The 22110-nt window shown below is 32.8% G+C and overlaps 2 protein-coding genes and 1 non-coding gene across 6 annotated transcripts; 1 reads left to right on the top strand and 2 right to left on the bottom strand.

The window, feature by feature from the left end:
• Positions 1–139: 139 nt before the first annotated feature.
• Positions 140–5550, bottom strand: LOC130807945 (protein TORNADO 1). Its single transcript, XM_057673355.1, has 4 exons — positions 4460–5550; positions 3222–3983; positions 1773–3013; positions 140–1633 (listed from the first exon to the last, which is right to left on the bottom strand). Exons 1-4 carry the CDS (start codon positions 5196–5198, stop codon positions 257–259), a joined length of 4119 nt encoding a protein of 1372 aa, XP_057529338.1. The 5' UTR covers positions 5199–5550; the 3' UTR covers positions 140–256.
• Positions 5551–6981: 1431 nt separating this feature from the next.
• TRNAR-CCU (transfer RNA arginine (anticodon CCU)) lies at positions 6982–7054 on the top strand. Its single transcript has one exon. It is a non-coding gene; the product is annotated as a tRNA-Arg (tRNA).
• Positions 7055–7415: 361 nt separating this feature from the next.
• LOC130807986 (ubiquitin-like-specific protease 1D) lies at positions 7416–16331 on the bottom strand. 4 transcript variants are annotated; one of them, XR_009040684.1, is made up of 8 exons: positions 16045–16331; positions 11949–12094; positions 10544–10721; positions 10301–10462; positions 9532–9660; positions 9355–9436; positions 7918–8511; positions 7416–7840 (listed from the first exon to the last, which is right to left on the bottom strand). XR_009040684.1 is itself a non-coding variant. In XM_057673413.1 (8 exons), exons 2-8 carry the CDS (start codon positions 12028–12030, stop codon positions 7656–7658), a joined length of 957 nt encoding a protein of 318 aa, XP_057529396.1. In that variant the 5' UTR covers positions 12031–12094; positions 16045–16328; the 3' UTR covers positions 7416–7655. The 4 variants fall into 4 exon arrangements, 3 of the variants coding, with proteins under 3 accessions (XP_057529396.1, XP_057529397.1, XP_057529398.1); XM_057673413.1 differs by having other exon boundaries at positions 7416–7865; positions 8398–8511; positions 16045–16328; XM_057673414.1 differs by having other exon boundaries at positions 7416–7865; positions 8398–8511; positions 12003–12094; positions 16045–16328.
• Positions 16332–22110: the final 5779 nt, after the last annotated feature.

Below are 22110 nucleotides of genomic sequence, written 5' to 3'. Positions count from 1 at the left end.
AGCCTAGATTCTCCACATGAAATGGACCTTAGTATCATTACCAAGAGCCAAGTAAATTCACCTTCAAACCCGTGACGTATTGTGTACTAAGCCTCAGTGACGTATTGTTTTATGCAAGAGTGATTATCATCAGAAAGCACTCAGCTTAGAAAAGATTTTAGCAGTTTATGAAGATTAGTGGCTTCTACAGAAGGAAAATATCATGTTTGATTGGACAAAGGAATTTGCTCTGTACTAACTCTACTAATACAGCATTTCAGAGGGGTACTTCGACTATTTCATTGTTCCGTAAACTCATGTGCCTCCTACAGATCCATGCAATTTGGCCTGTATCTCTATATTTCACTCTCCACAGTCCAAACTTCTCTGCGATATCTCTTCCTGTTGAACAATCTCGATCCCTCAAGAAATCAAGAACCCACTGCTGTGCTGCTCTCTGATCCTGTTGAATATCCCGTGATCTCTCTCTCGTCCTACTGCTACTTCCCATTGCCATTGCCCCAAAAGCCGCAGCACCAGCTGCGCCAGCTGCACCAGTCACAAGAGAAGAATCGAGCAGATGGGCAACTTCTCGGCTCAAATCAGGTATCATTGCTCCCATTCCTGTAGCCAAATGTGCTCCTATTTTCAGTGCAAATGTTAATAGCTTCATGAACTTATTCATGTAGGGTGTTAAGCATTTGACTGCCATATTATCGACCTGCATTATTTCACATCCTATTTGATCTTCTACAACGTGCATCTCTGTCCTAAACTCGCATAACATATGGAGTCTCATTGCAGTCATTCCTGAAATGATGGTGGTCACGAGTCTCCTCGAGTAGTTTTCTGTTCTGACGAAGAAGAACATGTTGGGCACTTTCCTTTCTTCAATTTGAACATTATAATTGACTAAATGATCTACTTTGCGGTGTAATTCAAGCAAAAGCCTATGTTCATAGTATCTCAACCCTTGGATCTCTTGCTTTAGATCTCTGATCTCTTGTTCGATGATCTTTAACCTCTGTAAGACTTGCTCTACACCCTTGGCTATTCCACTGAAAGATGGATCAACTCTCGGTTCAGTTTCTGAATTTGCTGATAAACTTTGTGACTCATTTTCAGGTGGAACTTCAAGTTCGTTTGCGAGGTTGTAAAGATCATGATATCGTCTGTGAAGTACCTCTCGAAAATCATCGTCTGATAAAAGATCCCTAGCAAAATCAAAGCCTGCTCGTATGATGGGCTTTCCTGCATCAGATACTGCACTCCAGGTATGTTGGTAATCGTACATTCCATCAGCTGGGACAGTGAGAAGTGCTTCTTTAAGTTTATATAATGCAAGAAATTGTGTTTTTCTATATCTTGGAGGCATCAAACTTTTCACACATTTGGGTCTAATTATGTTCTCGATCAATACAACACCTTGGCAGAGGCCATGAATTGCAGGGATTATTAGCTGGTGGATAAGTCGGAGTGTTTCCGTTAGATTCTTGGTCGAACAAGCCAGGATGTCGATGTAATGAGTCAAATGTCCTCCAAGCTCTACTCTAACGTCAATGCCATTGATATTAATAGAAATGAGAGACTTTCCCAAGCTGTAAGTTGCTCCATGCTGATCTTTCAGTGCCATGAATCGGTTATGAAGATGCACCTGCACTCCAAAATAGTTTTGTCATGCCATTTTACTCAAATTAGCGAAAATTATGCTCGGTTTACATTATATGTGCAACAAGATACCAACTACATAATCGTGCAATTTACATATGGTAGCAATGAGGTTTTAGCCTTGCCTGTAATTGAGGAAAGAAGCCGGGAGTAAAAAATGTGCAGCTTGAATCATCGCATTCAAGGTGTCGTCCTGCATACACACAATCAGTTGAACTGAGCTGCCACTTTTGGGGTTTTTGTCTCCCTTCTTCGAGAAATGAAGGAACTAAAATGGCGGAGTTTGGATCATTTAAGTCTTGTTCATAACAGAGTTCTAGCTTTAGCATCATCCTCATTAGATCTCTAGCCTCCAAATTCTCGAAAACCTTAGAACTCATCCCAGGAATCTGACACTGGAAACTTCCTTTCAAAACCTTTTCCAAGTCTTTCCTGTTGATGAAACCATTTCTCATTGAACCTTGCTTTCGAGCGTTTAGTCGTACTAATTGTCCTAGCACTTCTTGGCAAAACCATTCGCAATCTAGAATAAAAAAACCCGGATCATCAATGAAGTAAATGATCTCTCCTATCTGATGAACACAGGTAGCAACTGCTTTCCTTCTCATCTCATTCTTCTCTTTGTTCTCAAATCTAGAACGAACTCTCAAAGGCGGAACCTTTGCTTGACAAAGCTCCCCAAACTCTTTCCAACTCATGATGGGCTTGTTATGTTCTCTCCTCCACTCCATAAGTAAATCGGCCAAGTCAATACATAGCTGATAAACTCGAGGAACCCTTTGTAAGATCATCCTACTTGTGTTCCTTATATGCTGAGTAAGTTTACTAACCGATGATGATGATCTCGCATCAACAGTAAATACAGATGGATAAAACTCAAGAAACCCGTGGAATTTGTCTCGCAGTCGTTGAATTGAGCTCACTATCGCCTGAAAATTTTGAGAAGGTTGAATGATCTTGTCGATATGTGTTAGAACTAAGGTCACGTTTGGTAGCATGCATTGTTGGACTGCTCTTCTTGAATTAGAAACTATGAATCTAAGCCAGTACTGTAATTCTTCTTCAATCTCATTCGGGTCTTTGGCCTCTCGGTTACTGGGTTTTTTAAACAAACTTGTTGTGACTAAGAAAAATGATGCACTTCCATGACCTGGGAACATGAAGTCATGCAGAGAATAAAGTTCTTGTTGACCTGCCAGATTCCATATCGAAATCTTCGTGTCTTCATCTTTGAAACTTCTTATTTTCATCCCGTCTGATTTGATTGCTTGCTCAACTGGGTTTACCAAAGTCCGAACTTGGTCTACGTAGGGTACCTTTGTTGATGAAAAATTGTAGGATATTGAATTGCAAAGTGTGCTTTTACCTGCATTTTAAAAACTGCAATTAGGTCATCTGTATCTTCTACTCTAATTATGCAGGGACGAATCCAAAGCAGTGTCACATGATTCAATTGGAAAAGGCGTATTATGGTCATTTTGGGCTATTTTGTGCCAGTTTAATCGAATCACGAATTCAGAAAGTGAATTATGTTGCCCTCATAAGAAGAAGGTAAATATGGTTCATGGATTTACCTGCATATTCTTGCCCAATTAGGAAGACTCTACAGCTCTTGGGTGTAGTCATTGGCATATCCTTAAACCAGTTCATATCTGGTTCTTCAGACTTTGCATTCTGTCCTAGTTTCTCATATATCCCATCGGTCATCCCGGCCTTATCCAATGGCGTATTTTCTAGATCAATCTCTTCGATCCATGGATTCACCTGTAAAGTGTGCATAATCGCCTGTAAAACTGATTCTCCCTTAACCCCCTTACAACCCTTCAATGATAAGTACCTCAGCGTCGCGTTTTTCTCCAAATTCCGAAAAAAACTGACTATATCATCTGGTCTTAGTCCCTGATCGTCAAATATCCCAAACCGACTCACACTCTGATTAGTCGTGATCATCTGTAGGATCGCTTCTAACCCTGTTCTCGCTATCTTCATCCTTTCTCCTCCAAAGGTGAGAGATTTCAGTGTTGTGTTTGCTTGGCATTGTAGAGATGAGAATCTGCTCAACGGACAAAGCAAATGCTCTACTCCTACCCCACCAAAACAGTTTTTATCTAAATGTAATGTCTCTAAACTTCTGTTCTTAAACAGCCCTGCTGATACATAGACTATTCCTTTATCTTTTAAGCAGCATCTTGACAATTTAACCTCTTTTAGAGTCTTATTCTGTTCTAAAACCCATCTAAACTCCCTTGCCCATTTTGATTTCAGTCTTACTCCTGTCATATCGAGAACTGTAACTGTCGTGTTCATCCCAAGTGCACAGGCAACCCTGCAAGCACCTGATATCATGCACAGGTCTAGTCAATACCCAATCCCGATAATCGAGTAAACAATTTGACCCGCATATCAAAATCCAATTACATTAGAACCGAAATTGACTACCCCAATACATCATAATTGAAACCCGTCAGAACACCCAAATATACAATTCACCTCTATCTGTATCCAAGAATAACTAACAATTTTACCCATGTAGAAGGGGAAGGGATACTGATATTCTGTTATGCTATGTAAGTAGCCTATACAACAACAATGCCATTAAATATATAGGAAGATAACAACAACAACAACAACAACCAAAGCCATTAAATGGGTGATATGGGTCCCACCTGAACGGAGTTTAAGGTCAGATGTACGCAATCTTACCTTGTTAGAGATAACAAAGAAGTTGTTTCTGATTGACCCTTAGTAGCAAACATATTTGCAATTTCGAATAGTCCATTATATGCTACAGCTATCTGGTATTATACTGTACCTGAAATGTGAAGCCTGTATATTCTTAATGTACCATTTTCTGGCACAAACTCCACCATTTTGGAGCATTTATCAGAACTCCAAATATGAACTTCCATATCTCTATTCCTAGCTAAAACTGCAGAAATCAAAGGGGATGCAACAAACGAGCTCGAATCAAAAACCGTCAACAATTTCAGAGATACATTAGCTTCAATCATCTTAGATAATTCTTCTGCTCCTCTTAACCCAATTGAATCTTCCCAAATTTGCAACTCTTGTAAGCTTTCATTCACCTTCAAAACATCAGCAATCATCCCTGCACCTCTCGTACCAATATTCGATTCACAAAACACGATTTCCTTGACATTTTCATCCCTTTTGAGAATCTCAGCCAACTCTTTTATGCACTCAAAACTGAAGTCATTTCTTCGAAACGCGATGTGCTTAATACCTGTGTTGTTTTCCAGCAATGTCTTGAGGCTTTTGAGATACTCAACTTCCCATTTGACTCTATGAAACTCCAAGTTTCTTAAGAAAGTATTGCTGTTTTTATTCATTGTTGAAAGTTGTATAAGGAGATAAGAGAAGAGAGCATTATTTTCTTGGGAAAGCTTTATGTTGATTGAGGATTCTGTTTCTTGCTGACAACTTGATGTTTGTTCAGAAAGAAAGAAGGAAATGTTTTGAAGATTTAAGCTTCCTGATTCTAATACTTCCAGTACCCATTGCAGATCATTCAAGTTTTGGTTTGATCCCATTTTTTGGTTAACAAAGTCATGCAAATTGCTCCCATTATTTAACCCTGTGTTTCTAAATGACTTTTTTGTTGGTTTATGGTTTGAATTTTAACTTTTGACTCTATGGTCGGTTATCTTATCTGAAAAGCTGATTTTTGAGAGAAAAAAAAATAGTAGATTGACTGTTGACTTTTTGATCAATTTTTCTTTAATAAACTGCTAATAACCAACAAATAGTTTTTACTGAACACCTTATCTTTACACATATGGTTTTAGTGATTTTTATTTAAAGGGATTAACTTTTATAATTATCTTAAAGGTAGGGTGGCCCACATTTAGGGTGTGCTTGGTTTGAAAAATTTACTAGAGCTAAAAGAGCCGTTAATGTTGGTTTCAAGTTTCAACTTTAATAAATAGATAATATGATATATGCTTGAGCTTCTTTTTCAAGGCAGTCCTCTTGGTTTTGTTGTTTATTTGGCCTTTTGGGAAACCATGTTCATACTTTATATATGTAGGTTTGATGCCTTTCTTTACACCTTGCTGCAATAATTCCTCCCTTAAATTGTGGGTATTTGCTTGGAATCCAATGCCGTGATGCCAGGGAGGCCTAAGGGGGGGCAAAACCAATCAGCCAAGGTGTCTAAGGGGAGCAAAATCATGGCTTGAATGTGCACTAATAAACATGACTATTTTACGAGCAATAAGATGATTATGTATGAAATAAATGCAAATAAAAACACTATGATTTAATGAGGTTCACTATAATATTGATAACATCTTTCATCCTACACTAGTGTATATCATTTATGTGTTTAATTTATATGGAATTTTGACTGCTGAAACGAATATGAAGGAAGAACATCATAAGGAGATACATAATGTAAGAAACTAAGTAACAGAGAGTAGAAAATTAGATAATGGTAAGACATGGATATGAGGGGTCAAGCTCTTGGTTTGACTCACTGCTGAGCAAGGATACTGCTCGTTCGAGCAGGTTCGGGCCAATAACTTTTAACTCTTTTTTCTTTTAAGTATCCCTTTAATCCCCTTGCTGCAAACAACTTCCTAGCAGTTGTCCCAGGTATATTCTTTCCTTGAGCATCAAGGAGTGATCCCATACTACTTGATCCCTTCCTCACCAAGGATGGATGCTTCGCCAAGTCTTAAGAGTGACTCTTTATCAAGTTAACAAGCCCAAGGTTTGGCACAATGTTGTTAAACCAACCTTTCGGGGTGTCCGAAATTCTCCTACGAATAAAAGTCATGTAATACCATGGCCAAAATGATCAAACTCAAGTCACACTTCTGTTCATAATGAATCACAAAGTATTTTTTACTTTAGTTCTCTCGAGTTTCATCCAATACTTAAGAAAGTCTCGATCAATCTTATATCTAATTTGGGATCCATGTAAATGATGAAAAATTTATCTAAGTTTTTAATTGCTAAATTTATCAAGGATGTTGTTGTACCCGGCAAAATAGTGCTCATGACCCATAATGCTTGAGGGTGATTACATTACTGGGCATTATCTAAGGATGGTTTAATACGACTTTTATTTATATTCATCTTACTAGTGCTATATTTTTTTGAAAAAAATTGATGTTATAATTTTCTTATTAATATCTAGGCATATAATCATTCTTCATTTGATCTACATATTTAAAATTTTGAGTATTTTGTAGTATGAAAATGTTTTATAGCAAACTAAATGAATAAATTCTTCTTAAAGTGAATGGAATGAAAAAATTATTTCGAAGTAAGTGCTTATATTACGTAGTGCATCCAATTTAAGCAATACCTGCGTCTGTAGCTCAGTGGATAGAGCGTCTGTTTCCTAAGCAGAAGGTCGTAGGTTCGACCCCTACCTGACGCGAAAATTTTTTTCCCTTAAGATAGAAACATCTACAAGAAATATATATTATTTGTTTGGCTGTCAGTAAATTCCCTTTTTTTTTTTGTGTTTAAGTTCTAAATTATCTTGTAAAGTCAAATTCTTTTTTAAAAAATTTGTTGTGATTTTTAATAGCAAAGCTGGAAATTTCTGTAAAGTTAATACAGAAATTACAAATAATTATAGCATATAACCAAGGTAAGTGATGTTTCCCGCAGAAAAATAATCAGACTTAATTAAAATTCTAAATTCCTATAATTTCCGGGTTACTAGGAATTTAGAATTCGAATAAAATTTATGTGCAAACAAAAGAATTCTAAATAAACAATTGGAAATCCACTAATTTGGAAAATATTATTGTTTAGCATATACGTAGAACGTAGTTATTACAAATTGCATTGCAAATGATTAATTCAGATACTCCCTCCTAAGAATTTACAGCCACTATTCTTAAAATCTACTCAAGTCGATTAACTAAATATACATCTTCAGATGCTGTATACTTCTCAGAAACTTCGAAATTGAGCATTCAGCATGAGCATCTTCAATCTTCAAATCTGAAAATCCTCGATCGATCTCCTCACTATGAAGATGTATCAGAATCATCTGCTAAAATCAGAAAATGTGGTGCCACTCGTTTTCGTGGTCTTCGTTTGCATACCTTTACGGTCCTGATCCTTTGTGATTTCCTTGGACCATGTTCTAAAACCGGTTCATGTATGGGCTTCTCCTCTTCATCAAGTTTGTCACAGAACTTAGCAAAACATTCTGAACGAAACCAATCAGGCGTCAGCTGCAAAAACATATCAAAGAAATGAGAGGCTTTAACGCATGTAACAACATACCATTACACAAACTGCCATCAAGTGGCTCCCACGTAGAGGTGTTTAACAAGGCGAGTCAACCCAACAGGTCAAGGGCGGGGTCACATTTTAACGGCTCATTAGCAGGTCGAGTCAATAACGGGTTGGATCATTAACGGGCCTTGGAGTCCCACAGGTGTGGTTTGGGGTCGGATGTAGGCAAACTTTTACCCTTATTAATGATAACACAAGCAAAGAGGTTGTTTTGATTGACGAGCGTAACAGTGCTATAGAAATCAAGATCTTTTATCTCTTCTGTGTCTCATCTTTGGCCCGTCTTATAGTCCATAATATGTTTAATTCTGCGGCATTTTTCACAAGCAATGAAAATTTTGAGCGAACAAACCTAAAAGTTTGGTAGTGTGTCAAAACTGAGCAGAGCTGGGACGCAAGACGAGACACAAATTGAGACATGATCTTAAGTCATGTTATGGTAACTTTAAAGGGTGGGAGATATCATACAAAATTAGGGTAGCCACTTGATTTGCTGAAGTTATCTGGAGCATCATCAAGGAATCGTTTAATAAAGTAAAGAACAAATCTACCACAGTCAACATCATTTTTCTGTTGGGGAACCTGAAAAGTGAAAAGGAGTTGCCTTTCAGTAAGAGTTGCATCAGACTGAAGAGAAGATAAAATCATATGAAGAGCATACTTTTGAAATTCATGTGAACAATCTAAAATTAAATAATCCTCTATCCCCTTGAATCAGCTCTAGTGCAAAACAAAGGATCGCATTGGCCGCATTGTACAAGTTTTCAAATAAAATAAACCGATATCAGCCGCACTATCAAGGTATAAAAATACAGCATTTTAGGCGGACTCAAGGGCTATCTCATAATTTTGGCCAATATTTGGTGATAAGTCCACTGCATCACTCCCATTACCTCATCACTGTGTAGTTACCACAATCGTGACAATTACCGCACTTTTGCACAATGAATCGGCGCCACCAATCCCAAAAAATTCTCACATACATGAATGATAGGGTTCTCTCTATGGATATGGCTCTGTATGAAAATGGAGCTTCATATGTTCTTTTTGTCTATTCTATTTTTCCTTAGGATTAGAGAGAATGAAAGAAAGGCTCCAACTTTATATACATTGCTAGCATGGGTATATGTGTACAAGGGTGCCTATTAATTACTTTGTGGATTCAAGGGGAGTTAATGGTTGTCAACTACTCTAATTGCGCTTTAATATATGGCTGAGCATTGGTGGTCTTTAGAGGCTAATCAATAGAAAATACTTGAATGACAAACAAATTGCGTCAAAGAAGATAATAAAATACACACTTTTATCGCATATGCTCACTTCAAAATAATCATTCTTAGTAGAAGTATAAGATGAAGCCTTAACAAAACATAAAAGCACATTCGAACATAAATCAGATTTAACAATAGCTTATAGAACATCCACCTGTGGCACCAATAAAGGAATACGGTATATATCATCTTTAGATTCAGATCGACCCTGGGCTTGAAATATATCGTAAACAAACCTACAAATAAAAAGTTAAGCAAAACTATTTATCCGCATAAACTAGATTTTTTTCTCAAACAGTAACGAAAACAGGCTAAGTGCCTAAGACCATACTTTCTCAAATCAGATCCAATTATATGTGCAGCCATATTATTCGAATCAAGCAACAAGATGCATCTCGTTCCCGTGTCTGAGTTTACAGACTGACCAAAATGACAGAAAATCACCAGTCTCCAGTGATCCCTGCAGCAAAGAAAATTATAATGACATCAACAACTAAACAAACAACAAAACATTTGCAGTATTTCCAATGGGGGAGTTTCGTGAATGGTTATTGGTTTGCTTTGTTAGTTGATTTATTTGACCAATCGGAAGTGTTGACTGATTTTTTTGGCTTTAAAGCTAACTGAATAAGTCAGTTGATTATGAAGATATTTCGTAAAAATTAGATATTGATTGTCGATTGTTAATTAAAGAAAACGTAGGCTAATAAGCCAAAAGCAACTAAAAAACCTAACCACGGAAGCTTTTTCATTTTAGCATAAAAGCCAAAAAAAAAGTCATTTATCCAACACTTTTGACTTTTTGACCAGACAACAAGCCAAAGCAAAAGGTCAACAAAAAAACAATATGAAAGTCATTTACAAAATACTCCCTATATTTGTAACATTGAAAAATAAACAATTCTACCATGAGTGCATCAGCCAACTAAAAATTTCTCATCTTTGTAATTTCTTTGTTTCAGACTTCCCTCACAATTATGAGATTGTGATGGATTGACATTGTCGAGCTGGTGTTACTTATGCATAAAACATCCTCTACAAAACTTCTATTGCAAACAAGAAGACAATTAGAATAGAAAGTAATTAACGCCAACACATACCAGCAGACAATAGGAACAAACACATACTTCTTCGAGAAAATCTCCTTCTGTTTTTTTAGTTTCCAACCTATACTTTTCTTGCACAGGAAGTTGTAGAATTCAAGTGCATCCAAATAATCAAATGATTCCCTTTTGGTTTCAGAAATGCTCTTCCATATAATCCTTGAAAGTTTTAGAAATTTGAATTACCATCATAAAGACATTAAGAAAAAGAGACTCTTTTGATACCAGGGAATGACTTACTCCAAATGGTAGTTAAATGTATAACTATCCATCATTGAGCGCGTACCAGAAGAATTTGATACGGATTCTGAGGAACAAGGTATGGAGTGTTCAAGTCTTTTTTGTATCACCGAACCGTCCCCTGAGGGTTTTCTCTCCTTAATACCTTGCAGATATACAGCCAGAGTTTCTTGAGATTCTGGCAACAAAAACTGAATCAATAGCCTCAAAAAAACAAACGTTATAACTTATGAGTAAATAATTATTCCTCTTATTCCTTCGCCATTCAAAGCCACAAGACCCATAACTACTTCTACCTTTCACCAAATGAGAAGCAAGTTCTAAAAAATTGACTATATTGAATAGTTAACCAAAGCGATAAACTAACCAAAATACACATAATCAGTTAATCCATGTACAAAAGCTTAAATAATTAGGTAGGAAAGATGGAGTATCCAATACTCTATAAAATATCTAGTCAATGTAAATGGATATGATCTCAATCGAAGAAGCTTAGGACAATTATAGTCTCCTAACTGGCGGAAAATTCAGCTCCACTGCCAAATTCTGTACTCAAAATCAGGGTAGGGTTTCAAATAACCAATCAAGAACTATACACCTTAAAATGAAAAGAAACACATAGATCACCGTCTTAAGCCAATGCCATATAGGACTTAGCCGACCAAATGGTAATTACAAAATCCTATACCACAGAGTAACTATAATGATCAAATGTAATATAAAGTTCCGGAAAAGTTCGATAAGATATTTTAGTACTTCGATACCAACAAGTGGCTCCCATCTAGGCAAGGTTTCGTGATCGGATCTATGCAACCTTACCCTTGTTCTTGTTAGTGATAACAAAGGGTTGTTTCAAATTGATCCTTAGTAATATTATCCGCAACTTCATATCAACAAAAAGTGCGCATGATTCTGCCTGGAAATTGAACTTATAACTTGTTAAGTTAGTCTTAGTAATTCATTTGTACTCCAATAAATAGACGATTTCATATATATCCAACATAACTCCTCTAGTTGAGTACACTTAGTTTCAAGTTCACTGTGTACAGTATAACAAATCACACTTGAGTATTAATACTCATAAATTTTCACTTACACATAATAAGTTAAGGCCATAAACAAATTACACCCAGAAAAAAAAATTGTGAATTCAATTGTTGAATTGATTAGCTAATGAAAAACAACATGGAAAATGAAAGTAAAAAATTTAAATACAAATTACACCCAGAAAAAATAAAACCAAAATAACAAAAACAGCAAGATGTGACAAATCCAAAATTCAAAGAACACAAAATTATACCAAAGGTTTAATGATTTAATCTTTTTCCTCCCCATCAAACAAATTATACCAAAATAAATATCAAATTATATTGAGAATTCAGAAAAAATAAAGAGAAAGTAAAACCTGAAGTAGTTGATTCTAGATCATCAATTGAAATAAGAACCTCCTGATTCTTACCGGAAGATTCAATCTTTCTTTTCCCCATTTGCAAAGAAATTAGCCCTTTTCTGGGTTATCTCTCTTCCTCTTACTTTTTTCCAAGAAATTCTCTGTATGTCCAATGGATTTTGCAATTTATCCTTGTTAGTGTGTTCTACCCTTTAAAGTTCATTGCATTTTGAAAATAACCCAACAATTTCACTCTCTTTAATTATGCTCATAGTACTACACATTTATCTTTATAATATAATTCATCCACATATTTCTATAGAAAAAAAAATCAATTCAAGAGCTTTTCATAATTTTTGCAAAATTCATTGGATTGAAAGGGTCAGGGAGTTGTACTTACAGTTACAGGTATCTGAAATGAATTCAGAAGGTCAAAAAATTGCAGGGATTTGTTATAAACTAAACTTACTTCTGCCTTGAATTTTGATTTTCCACAACAATTTCAGAATGACAATAATAAGGCAATTTGGAGCATTTATTAGATTTATCATTTTAATTTCTGCCTTCGAATTTGATATTTTCATTTTTTATTTTAGGAACTTTTATTTGCTATTTCTCTAAATAATCTTTATATATAATTCATATTATATTTTTTTACATTAACTAGTATAGTTAATTGTCCTACTTTAGGCAAAGCAATGCAGTCAAGTTGAATATAAAAGAAATTGAAGCCTAGTTCTAGATCTATGTGTTTGGCACTATCTAAGGATTTTGGGTACTTTAGAATCAACTGATGAAACACAAAAATGGAAATAAACTATTTCCTTGAGAGAAGGCATTTCCATACCATTCCATTGCACACAACCAAACATGCATACAAAACAATACTAACCGGAAAATTTGGGAGAAATCTTGCAATTTCACTCCCCATCCCATTTGCCATTTTGAATAAAAATTCTCAGTAAATCCATTCCGTGCACAGAATATTTAAGAGAGATTTAAAATAAGGGTAAACCTTCGGATCATTTCACATTGAAGTCATGGTGTAATAGGAATAAACATCATAAAACCAATATCATCCTCAATCCTCCTAGAAGGCTAACAAAGAGTTGTGAAAGTAAGATAACTCTCAATAATATTCACATTTCAACAATCAAGATGAGTTTTAACATAGTTAACATAGTGCAAAAACAAAGCCATATCACACCGCATCGACCGCATTGTAAAGGTTTTCAATAAAAACGAATCAATATTTCCAGCATTGTAAAGGTGTAAAAAGTCGTACTTTGTGTTGTTTTAAGGAATATCTCTCTTTCAACTGTCACTAGGCATAACAATAATTTTATCACTTTCTTACCGCATTAGGGTGTCATTACCACAAACACGATTGGGGACTACTTAGAGCTCATTTTGAATTAACTATTAAGGGACTTTGTTTCCACTTAATTATCACCATTCTAGGGTTTATCGAGGAAGCACCAACACAATCTACTCCTTCACAGCTATGGTAAGTACACAAGTAATCTAGTATCATGAAAAAAAAAAAATCAATTCAAGATCTCTTAACGTTGTTTAGAGCACTTCCTAACAAAGACACATGTCATCTAACTATAAAAACTACCAAATATAACACTCCACAATAGTTGATGCCATACACGGTTAAGAATTATAACTTACCAAACAAGATCTACGTAAATCTCAATGCCTTAATTAAATCAAATGAGTAGAATTGCATCTTGCAGCAACCAAGAATCCCTTTTTTGCACATGTTTGCTATATTTCTCCACAAAAGTTCAAATAGGAAAATGAATCGTAACAAACGCAATAAGGAGGGAGTACTCATTAGCAAAGAGTTCACTTCTCCATCTATTTAGAGGTGATCACTCAGGTAATCGGGTCGATTACGAGTCAAATGCTTAGGGTCAGTTCAAAATCGAGTTTTATCCCCACATAGGTTTTTACATAATTGTAAAATCATTTTGAAGTCGAGTCAAATCGAATTTGATTATAAGCTTCGTTTTAAAATGCGCCCCTCGCTTTGTGCCTCGTGCAACTCGAGCTCAGGCATAGCTGAAAACGCCTCTGCTAGGTGAGGGAAAGCCCATTACAAGAGGCATGCGCCTTGGGCACCTCGATGCGCTTCACACCTTGTGCTCCCGATGTGCCTCCTTGTTGGGTTCAGTAATTAACTTATGCTTGTTTGTTTGAAAAAGAAGTAAAACTTAAAACTCAAATTTACTTGAATACGAAGTTTGAAAAATCATTGCTTCTTTAAGAATAACAAAAGGCATTCGAAGAAGAAATAACTTTTGGAATTCTTTGTATTATCATTATAATAGTTTTGTGCAAAAGTGGTGTTTATCGCAATAATAATAAATGTTTTCAAGCTTTTTGATACTTAAATATGAATATCATGTTGTTTAAAGTATTATATATGTTTTAAAATTGATATTTAAGCTTTTGCGAAAAAGTGCACCTCGCATACAAAATGCTCGCGCCTTCGCAAAGGTCTATTTAAGGGTAATTGGGTAATTAGATTAGATTAATGGTGGTGTTGGGTGGGAGAATTGTGGTGATTGGGAAGGGGTAGAGAGAGGTTGGGGAAGAAGGGTCTAATTAGGTGTAATTGGGTAATTAGATTAGATTAATGAATTTTATTAAAAGTCAAAGGTCATTACCTTGGTCAACGGCCATTTAGCTGGTCATCTCACCCAAATCCGGTGAAGTGGTTGTATCAATGTCGTGTTTAATAATTTGAGGGTTGTTGTTCACAATTCCTTTTCTAATTGATAAAATAAAACTAATACTTTAACACAAATTCTTGTATGAGACGGTCTCACCGTGAGATGTGTCTTATATTTGGGTTAAGTAGCCCAATAATAGAAACTTTTAGCATAATGGACCTTTTCTGTGGACTCATATCACAATGAGACAGTCTCATACAAGAGGGGCTAATACTTTAAAAAATGTTGCAACTTGACGGCACTTGGCACTTTGACGCTTGGCAGATGTATCCCCATTTCCATTTTTCAATACTACTCCCCATAAAAATCATACTTTATTACTAAGACTATTACTAATTCGCAACTAAGCGTGAAATTTCTCCAAACCACATGTCACCATTAGTTGTGAGTGTTGGAAAATGGAGAAAGGTTTTTTATGAAGTGATTTTTTTTGTATAACTTCATTTAATTTAATATGTTTTTTTAAAGCAACTTCAAAGAATTACTTTATAATTAAGGATCATGAGCTAGATGAGTTGGTTTATTTCTCCACCTTAATTATAGAGAGTCTAGGGTTCGACCCTTACCACGTACATCTCACACCCTTCACACCCTTTTCCCTCTATTTCCCGTTCCCCTAATCCTATGGCCGAGATGCACGGTACCACAGGTACCTTTCAAAAAAAAAAATACTTTATAATTATTTAGTTTGTGAATAAATAGATACTTAATTGTTTTAGTGTTAGAGTTATTAATTTTCAATACTTAGAACAATAAAGCTATTGAATTTTTTTTTTTGTTTGATAACAAACAATGATTTTTTGAATTAACTCATTTGGGAACCTAGGTTAACTCAAACAAAAAACATTTGCTCAAATTTAAACTCCTTTGGTTTTTGACACTAAATAGTGGTAATTAACGCTAGGTTTTCTAAAAAAAACATCTTTTACAAACAACTCTCTTAAATATTTCCAAATTTTCTTAATTTTCTACAAAATTAATTCTGGAAACGCAAAACTCCCTATATGCCAACTTCAGTATTCATAAAATGTATGAGTTGGAATCTAAACCTAACTTCATACAACGGACTATCTTCATCCGAATTGCAAATTTTAGTCAGAATTCTGTATATAATAATTCGAAAAATACTTAAAACAACCAAAAGGTGAAATCATAATACCAACACAAGGCATAAATCAGCAGTTTACAGGACCAAAACTATAACCAAATACTTAATCTGTGCAGAAATGAGGAGCATATGAAACAAATCATAACTACATAAAATCTTAAACAAAACTGAAATCAATCTCACACTAAATCCTTTATTCCAAACTTATGAGAAACTTATGAGAAAGCACAAAAGTTCAAAAGCTAAAAAAATTACAAACCTCAAAGTCATCGTCAGCGCCAGCATTGTCGGAACTCACAGTTGGTGGCCGGAGAAAGAGAGCCCACATGAACCTTTGCCTGATTTAGTCTTACTTTACCCTTTTTTCAATGAGAAACTGAAGAGAAGAAGGGAAAATTAGGGCTGAAGGTAAGGAATGGAAAGGGAAAAGAGGAAGTCAGTAGAGAGGAAGAAAGTAGAAAAGGTGAAAAGGGACGCGTACATAGAGTGTTTTCACTGTTCTGTTCATCAAATGTTGATGAATAGTATTAAGCCTTATAAACGTTTTATATATCATCAAATGTTGATGAATAGTATTAAGCCTTACCAAACGTTTTATATATAGAGAGAGATAGATAAATCTTATTCACTACAATTTTTAATACTTGTACTAAATCAATTTAGTTGTCCCATTAAAATTAACATTAAAATTATGTCGCAAAATTACATCTTTATAAAAGTTGAAGCAATTGTAATAAGATGGGTGTATATAGCGTCTATTTTTTAAATATCTACAACCCCTACCTGATGCGCACCTTGTATAAAAAACTAATGTAATCAGCAAAGAAGGTTAACTACATTCATGTTGTAGCCAAAGACAATGAGATTTGAGTTGTTTTTATCATTTAATTTTTTTCAACAGTGTTTCAATTATTCTGGTTAAATATTTTATATTAAACTATTTTATGTTATTTTGAATTATATTTGTTTCTTCTTTAATTCTTTTGGTTGATTTTTTTTTAAAAAAGCTGCATAATAATACAATGTTTAATTCTTTTTCTTTTAATTCGATCTGGTAATTATTTCACAAGAGTTATCCTTCATTGTAATCTCTATTGTGAGAATGTTATTTTTGTTAATTGAATATTAGTTTGAACTTGTTCGGGTGTTTTTAATACTCTTTTCCATTAACTATTATTGTTTTATTTGATTTTTTTATACTATTCATTGATCACTCTTATTTTGCATTTTATTTTTAATTTATAAATTAAAATATAGTCAAATGAGGTCTTATTTAATTCGTTTGGATTTAAATTTTATTACAATTAATATTTTATAATTTTTAGTTACACACAATTTGATATATTTACAATTAAATATGTGTAAACCAAAGACCACAATAATAATGAATAGGAGGGAGTAGTATATTTATAGAATTTTGGCAATAATAATAAATCACATTTTTTATAACTTAACGGTCCGTTTGTTAGTGATGTAAATGGTGGTAATGGGAATGATTTATAGTGTAAAATTTCATCAAAAGTTCTATATCATTCCCATGGAAATGAAACTTTGACCACAAAAAAGTTTTTTTATTTACAAATTTTTATTACCACCTAATACCACATCTCTCAATGGAAATGTATTGGAATGAAATTTATGAAGAAAATAGATGATTGAAGTTGGACAAGCATGACCATTAAAGTAGTCAAGAGATTTTTCAATTAAAATTACACTAGTTTTTCATTTCCATTATCACTGTTTATTACTACCTATCAAACGGGCAGTAAATATTTTAACTGTGTACGATGAGAGTGAATGACTGATTGATATTGATACTATATATCCTTTGTATCATGTAGTACTCTTATTTGAGTTAATTTTTAGTTAATTTTTTTTAATTAAAAGTAGAAACTTTTTTTTTTTTTGAGAAAGTTTGTATTGAAAGATAAATAATTAATGAATTAATCCAACTCATATCATTAATTCCATTGCATTTAGTGACTTTTTCATTATTAATGTTTTTATATGACCATTTTAAAGGAGCTAGTTTCTTTTCAAAAGAATCAAAATAACATTAATGAAGAGAATATGTGAATTTTTATGCATAGTCCTAAGGCCTATGTGTATCAAAACCCTTAGACTAATATTGGAATTTCAATCATATGGAAGTACATAATTAAAACCACAAATTACAATTGCTCAAAAGTGTAATGGCTCAAAGATTTGAAAGTTAGCGAGCAAATTACATAAAGTTTGGACACCATGACAATAAAACAAATCAATTTATAAGCTAAAAATTGAAAATCAAATAGACTAATCATTGTAAAATGGTTTTTGGTATCTTATACGGTCAATATAATTCGGTAAACTTTAAAATAGAAATTTCTTACTTGACCTACTTTTAATATTAAATTAATCGTCTCACATTCAATTTAAAGTGTTTGTACAAGTAGTACTAACAAAAGCTAACTCGATCTCCTAACCTGATCTGAAACTGATTCGAAATTAGTAGATTTGGGTTTAAATTTTTTACCCAATTAATTAGTGGGTTATTCCGACCTGATTTGTTTATTAAATGAGTCAATTCAAGTCGGGTCATCCATATTATCTAATATTTAACTTTAACATAAATTTTATAAAAAAAAAAAAATAAAAAAAAAAAAAAAAAAAAACTCCTAGCAGCTTCATAACTACATTATATATATATATATATATATATATATATATATATATATATATATATATATATATATATATATATATATATGACTTAACCATTGAAAAACCCTAAACCAAAAATTCATTTGGAATCAGAATGCCGCAGTTGGTGGTGTTTCACTGATTCTTCTTCCCTGTTCTTTTTTTTTTTTTTTTTTTTCTAATTTTCATTTGCCATCAACCTTTCAATGCAAGGTAATGGATCCCATTGAAACTGAACATGTTCAAGTATGTTAGATTGACTCAAAAGATGATCTTGACGCAATCAATAAGATGGTTTCCATTGAACTGTTTGAAGAATGCATATTACTAAATGTAAATGGCAATGTATTATGAAGTGTGAATGGCAATGTATTGGTTTATATATTAGTTTTTAAAAATTTAAAATTATAGAGTAAATGATATAAAGAATTAAAAAATGGGTCAAATTAATCGAAATAAATGGGTCAATTAACCTAGAAAAAAATCAAGGTTATTTGGGTTTTTAATAGGTTAACACGACCTGATACAAATCACTTTGGGGTTTTAATTTTTGACCCATTTAATTAAACAGGTCAGATTCAGGTTAATGGTTTATTGATCCAATTATATATGACTCAAACCTATAAATAACCCAACTTAATCTGTTGGACACCCCATGTACAAGGATAGCTATTTAATTTAAAGTCTTAGTATTAAGATAGCTAAATAACTTTATTTTTAAAGAGTAGACTTAGGAGTAGAAGTATTTGTTTCGGCGTAGGAAATGGCGAAGATTGATGGCTTGGTGATAGCAAACTCTTCATAACACTAACCACATCTTTTATGACTTTTATGAGGATAATTTACTCAATGACAGTAATGGTAATGTTGTTCCCTCTTTAATTTTGTCTGCCATGTCTGTGGAGTACTCAATTAGTTTTACGTAAGTGGAGTAATTCTTACCGACATGTTAGGGAGCTTAGTGGTACTCTTTGACCAACATTGCCTTCCAAGAGCTTTCTTTTTTCACATATTGTTGTGGGTCACAACAGAACCAGCCCATTACATTTTTTAAAAATACAAAAATGAAAAATATAGTGTAACTGTATATTTATTCGGTAATGTTTTATAATATTTCAAATAGGCATTTTAGATACATCAAGTATGGATTCAAAATATGTTAAGTTGGTGTTTTAAAGATGCTGAAGTTATCTAGTAGGTGTTATATGCTGTAGTTGTTTACGTTATTTATTGTAGGTGTTTAGATTATTTGTTGTAGGTGTTTAGATTATTTGTTGTAGGTGTTTTTATTTTGTGTTGTAGGTATTTTTTGTTATCTAATTGAAGTGTTTAGGTTATTTGTTGTATGTATATATATTATGCGTTGTAGGTGTTTAGGTTATTTAGTGTAGAATTTTATATTATGTGTTGTAGCCTTGTAGGTGTTTTTAATGAATTGAATTGGCCTTTGGAAGCCGTCTTTCAAAAAGACAATCTCGCAAAAAACCTACTATGTTTTTTATCTAGCTTTAAATTTTGGTATTATTATTATTATTATTATTATTATTATTATGGGATGCTTATACTCTAGATCCTACAGTCTTTGGATTACGGTCGAAACCTTAAAAGTCAATTTAGATTTACAATCTATTACCTCCATTTCATAATACTCTCATAGTCTCATCATTTCTACTTGACACAAGTATTAAAGGAAAATACGAGAAGGTTCTGAGTATATTTAATATATTCAACTGCATAGGATCTTAAAAAATCATGGACCTTAATATTAAATTATGTAGTAATATGTTAAATGTTTAAAAATATAAAGTTGTTTAAAAAACATCATCTTTTTTTATATTGCTTGGAATCTTTAAAGAATTTATTAATTTTTGCTCTGCCCTTACTGGTTGATATATAGTAAAATACCATTATTGTTGTTAAATAATGCCAAAGTATAAGAGTAAATGAAGTATATTGTAGGAATAAAGTATGAGTAAATAAAATATTTATAAGTTATTTTAATTTTTAAGACATATAGCAATTAGCAAATATTGTGAATCATATAAAAATATATAACAAGTATTATAGTACATTTACAAAAGAAACGTATAAGTACAGTATACTTCTGTATAAGAGTAGTTCCTTATAATTAATATCTCAAAACTTTTTTTTATTCTTCCATAAAAAAAAAAATTGTGCTTGAATTTATACAAGTATATACAACCATTATCCATTTACTTTCCATATTCTATTATTTTTGGTGGCCATGATGGAAGAAAATGTGATGATTGACTTCACTATTATTGTAGCTTATCTTAAGGAATCCAAGCTTCAAAAGTCTTGATGTAGGAGTAATTTTTTTAAGTCCAACTTTTTAAAAGTTAGACTAAATTTGATAATTGAATTTATAATATAAGGAAAACAAAAAGAAAATCAAATATAAATTAAAGACTTAAATGGTTAAGATTTTAATTTGACAAATGCATTATTCAAAAGTATTGATTTTTATTATTTAGGGTGATATAATATTAGTCTATAATGAATGACTCATGTCTCTCCTAATTGAGTCTCTTATTCATTGTTAAAAAATTAATTCTCTTGTTGGCATCAGAATTCAGAGCTATAGTTAGATTGCACAAAAACTTTACTCATAGAAGATGGTAATTTGTAGAAACAACTAAAAATTTCAACGAAATAAGCATAATTGCATAAATATCCAAAATTCAATTAATTGTGTGTAGAATAAATTTTATATTGCACTATATTCGTTAAATAGTGTAGTTCTATTTAATGTTTGCTTTAATTTTAGCTGATTATTCCACATCAACAAATTAATTAATATGGTGTGCATGCTTTATAAATAATTGGAGACTTTCTTCTCATTGTCATATGGTTTTGGAATGGTATGTATCTTCTTGACTTATGAAATGTATGCATCTCATATTTCTCCGTTAATATACTAGCATAAGTCCAACTCAATTTAACATGGCTTAATTGCGAGGGTATAAGTTTAGTTTTAATGTTCTAACTACATAGTGCTCGTGCGACGATGCACGACTTTATTAATAAATATTCAGGCATATTTATATTATTTAAGAAATAAAAATTTTAAGAAATAAATTTTATATTATAGTTATATCTAATTTCACTCTGAATAGTTATATACATTACATATATTGTTTGATTTGTATCATATTTTGCATTGTGCGTGTAGATAATTGTGAAAATTTAGTTCATGGCAAATAAATCACAACAAAAGACAAAAACTTTGATTATATATTTAATGTAATTATATTTATACTTCTATTTGTTTATTTTGTATAAAAGGGCAAATGATTTGTACATGAAGCATACAATACAAAATTATGAGTAATTTTAATAAAAAAATAACATACCAATTTCTGCTAACAAAAAAAAAATATTACATTAATTTATATATAAAGTATTACAACTTTTGATAACACACATCAAAATCAAATTTTAGTTAAATATTTATGTAAAATTATTTTATAAAAGTTTAAACAAAAAAATAATTGATTTGTCATAAAAAAATTTTATGAGTGACTTGAATAAAGATAGTCACAACCTAAATCATATTAGAATTAAGCATTGTATTTAAGTAACCAATAGTATAAATAAAATAATTCATAATAAAAGTATACTT

Source organism: Amaranthus tricolor, chromosome 3 (genome assembly GCF_026212465.1).
Source record: "Amaranthus tricolor cultivar Red isolate AtriRed21 chromosome 3, ASM2621246v1, whole genome shotgun sequence".
Taxonomy (NCBI): domain Eukaryota; kingdom Viridiplantae; phylum Streptophyta; class Magnoliopsida; order Caryophyllales; family Amaranthaceae; genus Amaranthus; species Amaranthus tricolor.
This window is presented reverse-complemented; position numbering and strand designations above follow the sequence as displayed.

What these genes read in the sequence shown, in the direction of transcription:
- LOC130807945 (XM_057673355.1), bottom strand. Translation starts at nt 5,198, where the DNA reads ATGGGATCAAACCAAAACTTGAATGATCTGCAATGGGTACTGGAAGTA. An exon ending in ATACAGGCTTCACATTTCAG is followed by an intron (nt 3,984 to 4,459) that starts GTACAGTATAAT and finishes GCATGATATCAG; the next exon opens with GTGCTTGCAGGGTTGCCTGT. An exon ending in GCTTCTTTCCTCAATTACAG is followed by an intron (nt 1,634 to 1,772) that starts GCAAGGCTAAAA and finishes TTTGGAGTGCAG; the next exon opens with GTGCATCTTCATAACCGATT.
- LOC130807986 (XM_057673413.1), bottom strand. Translation starts at nt 12,030, where the DNA reads ATGGGGAAAAGAAAGATTGAATCTTCCGGTAAGAATCAGGAGGTTCTT. An exon ending in ACATTTAACTACCATTTGGA is followed by an intron (nt 10,463 to 10,543) that starts GTAAGTCATTCC and finishes AAAACTTTCAAG; the next exon opens with GATTATATGGAAGAGCATTT. An exon ending in TTTGTTCCTATTGTCTGCTG is followed by an intron (nt 9,661 to 10,300) that starts GTATGTGTTGGC and finishes TCTTTGCTGCAG; the next exon opens with GGATCACTGGAGACTGGTGA.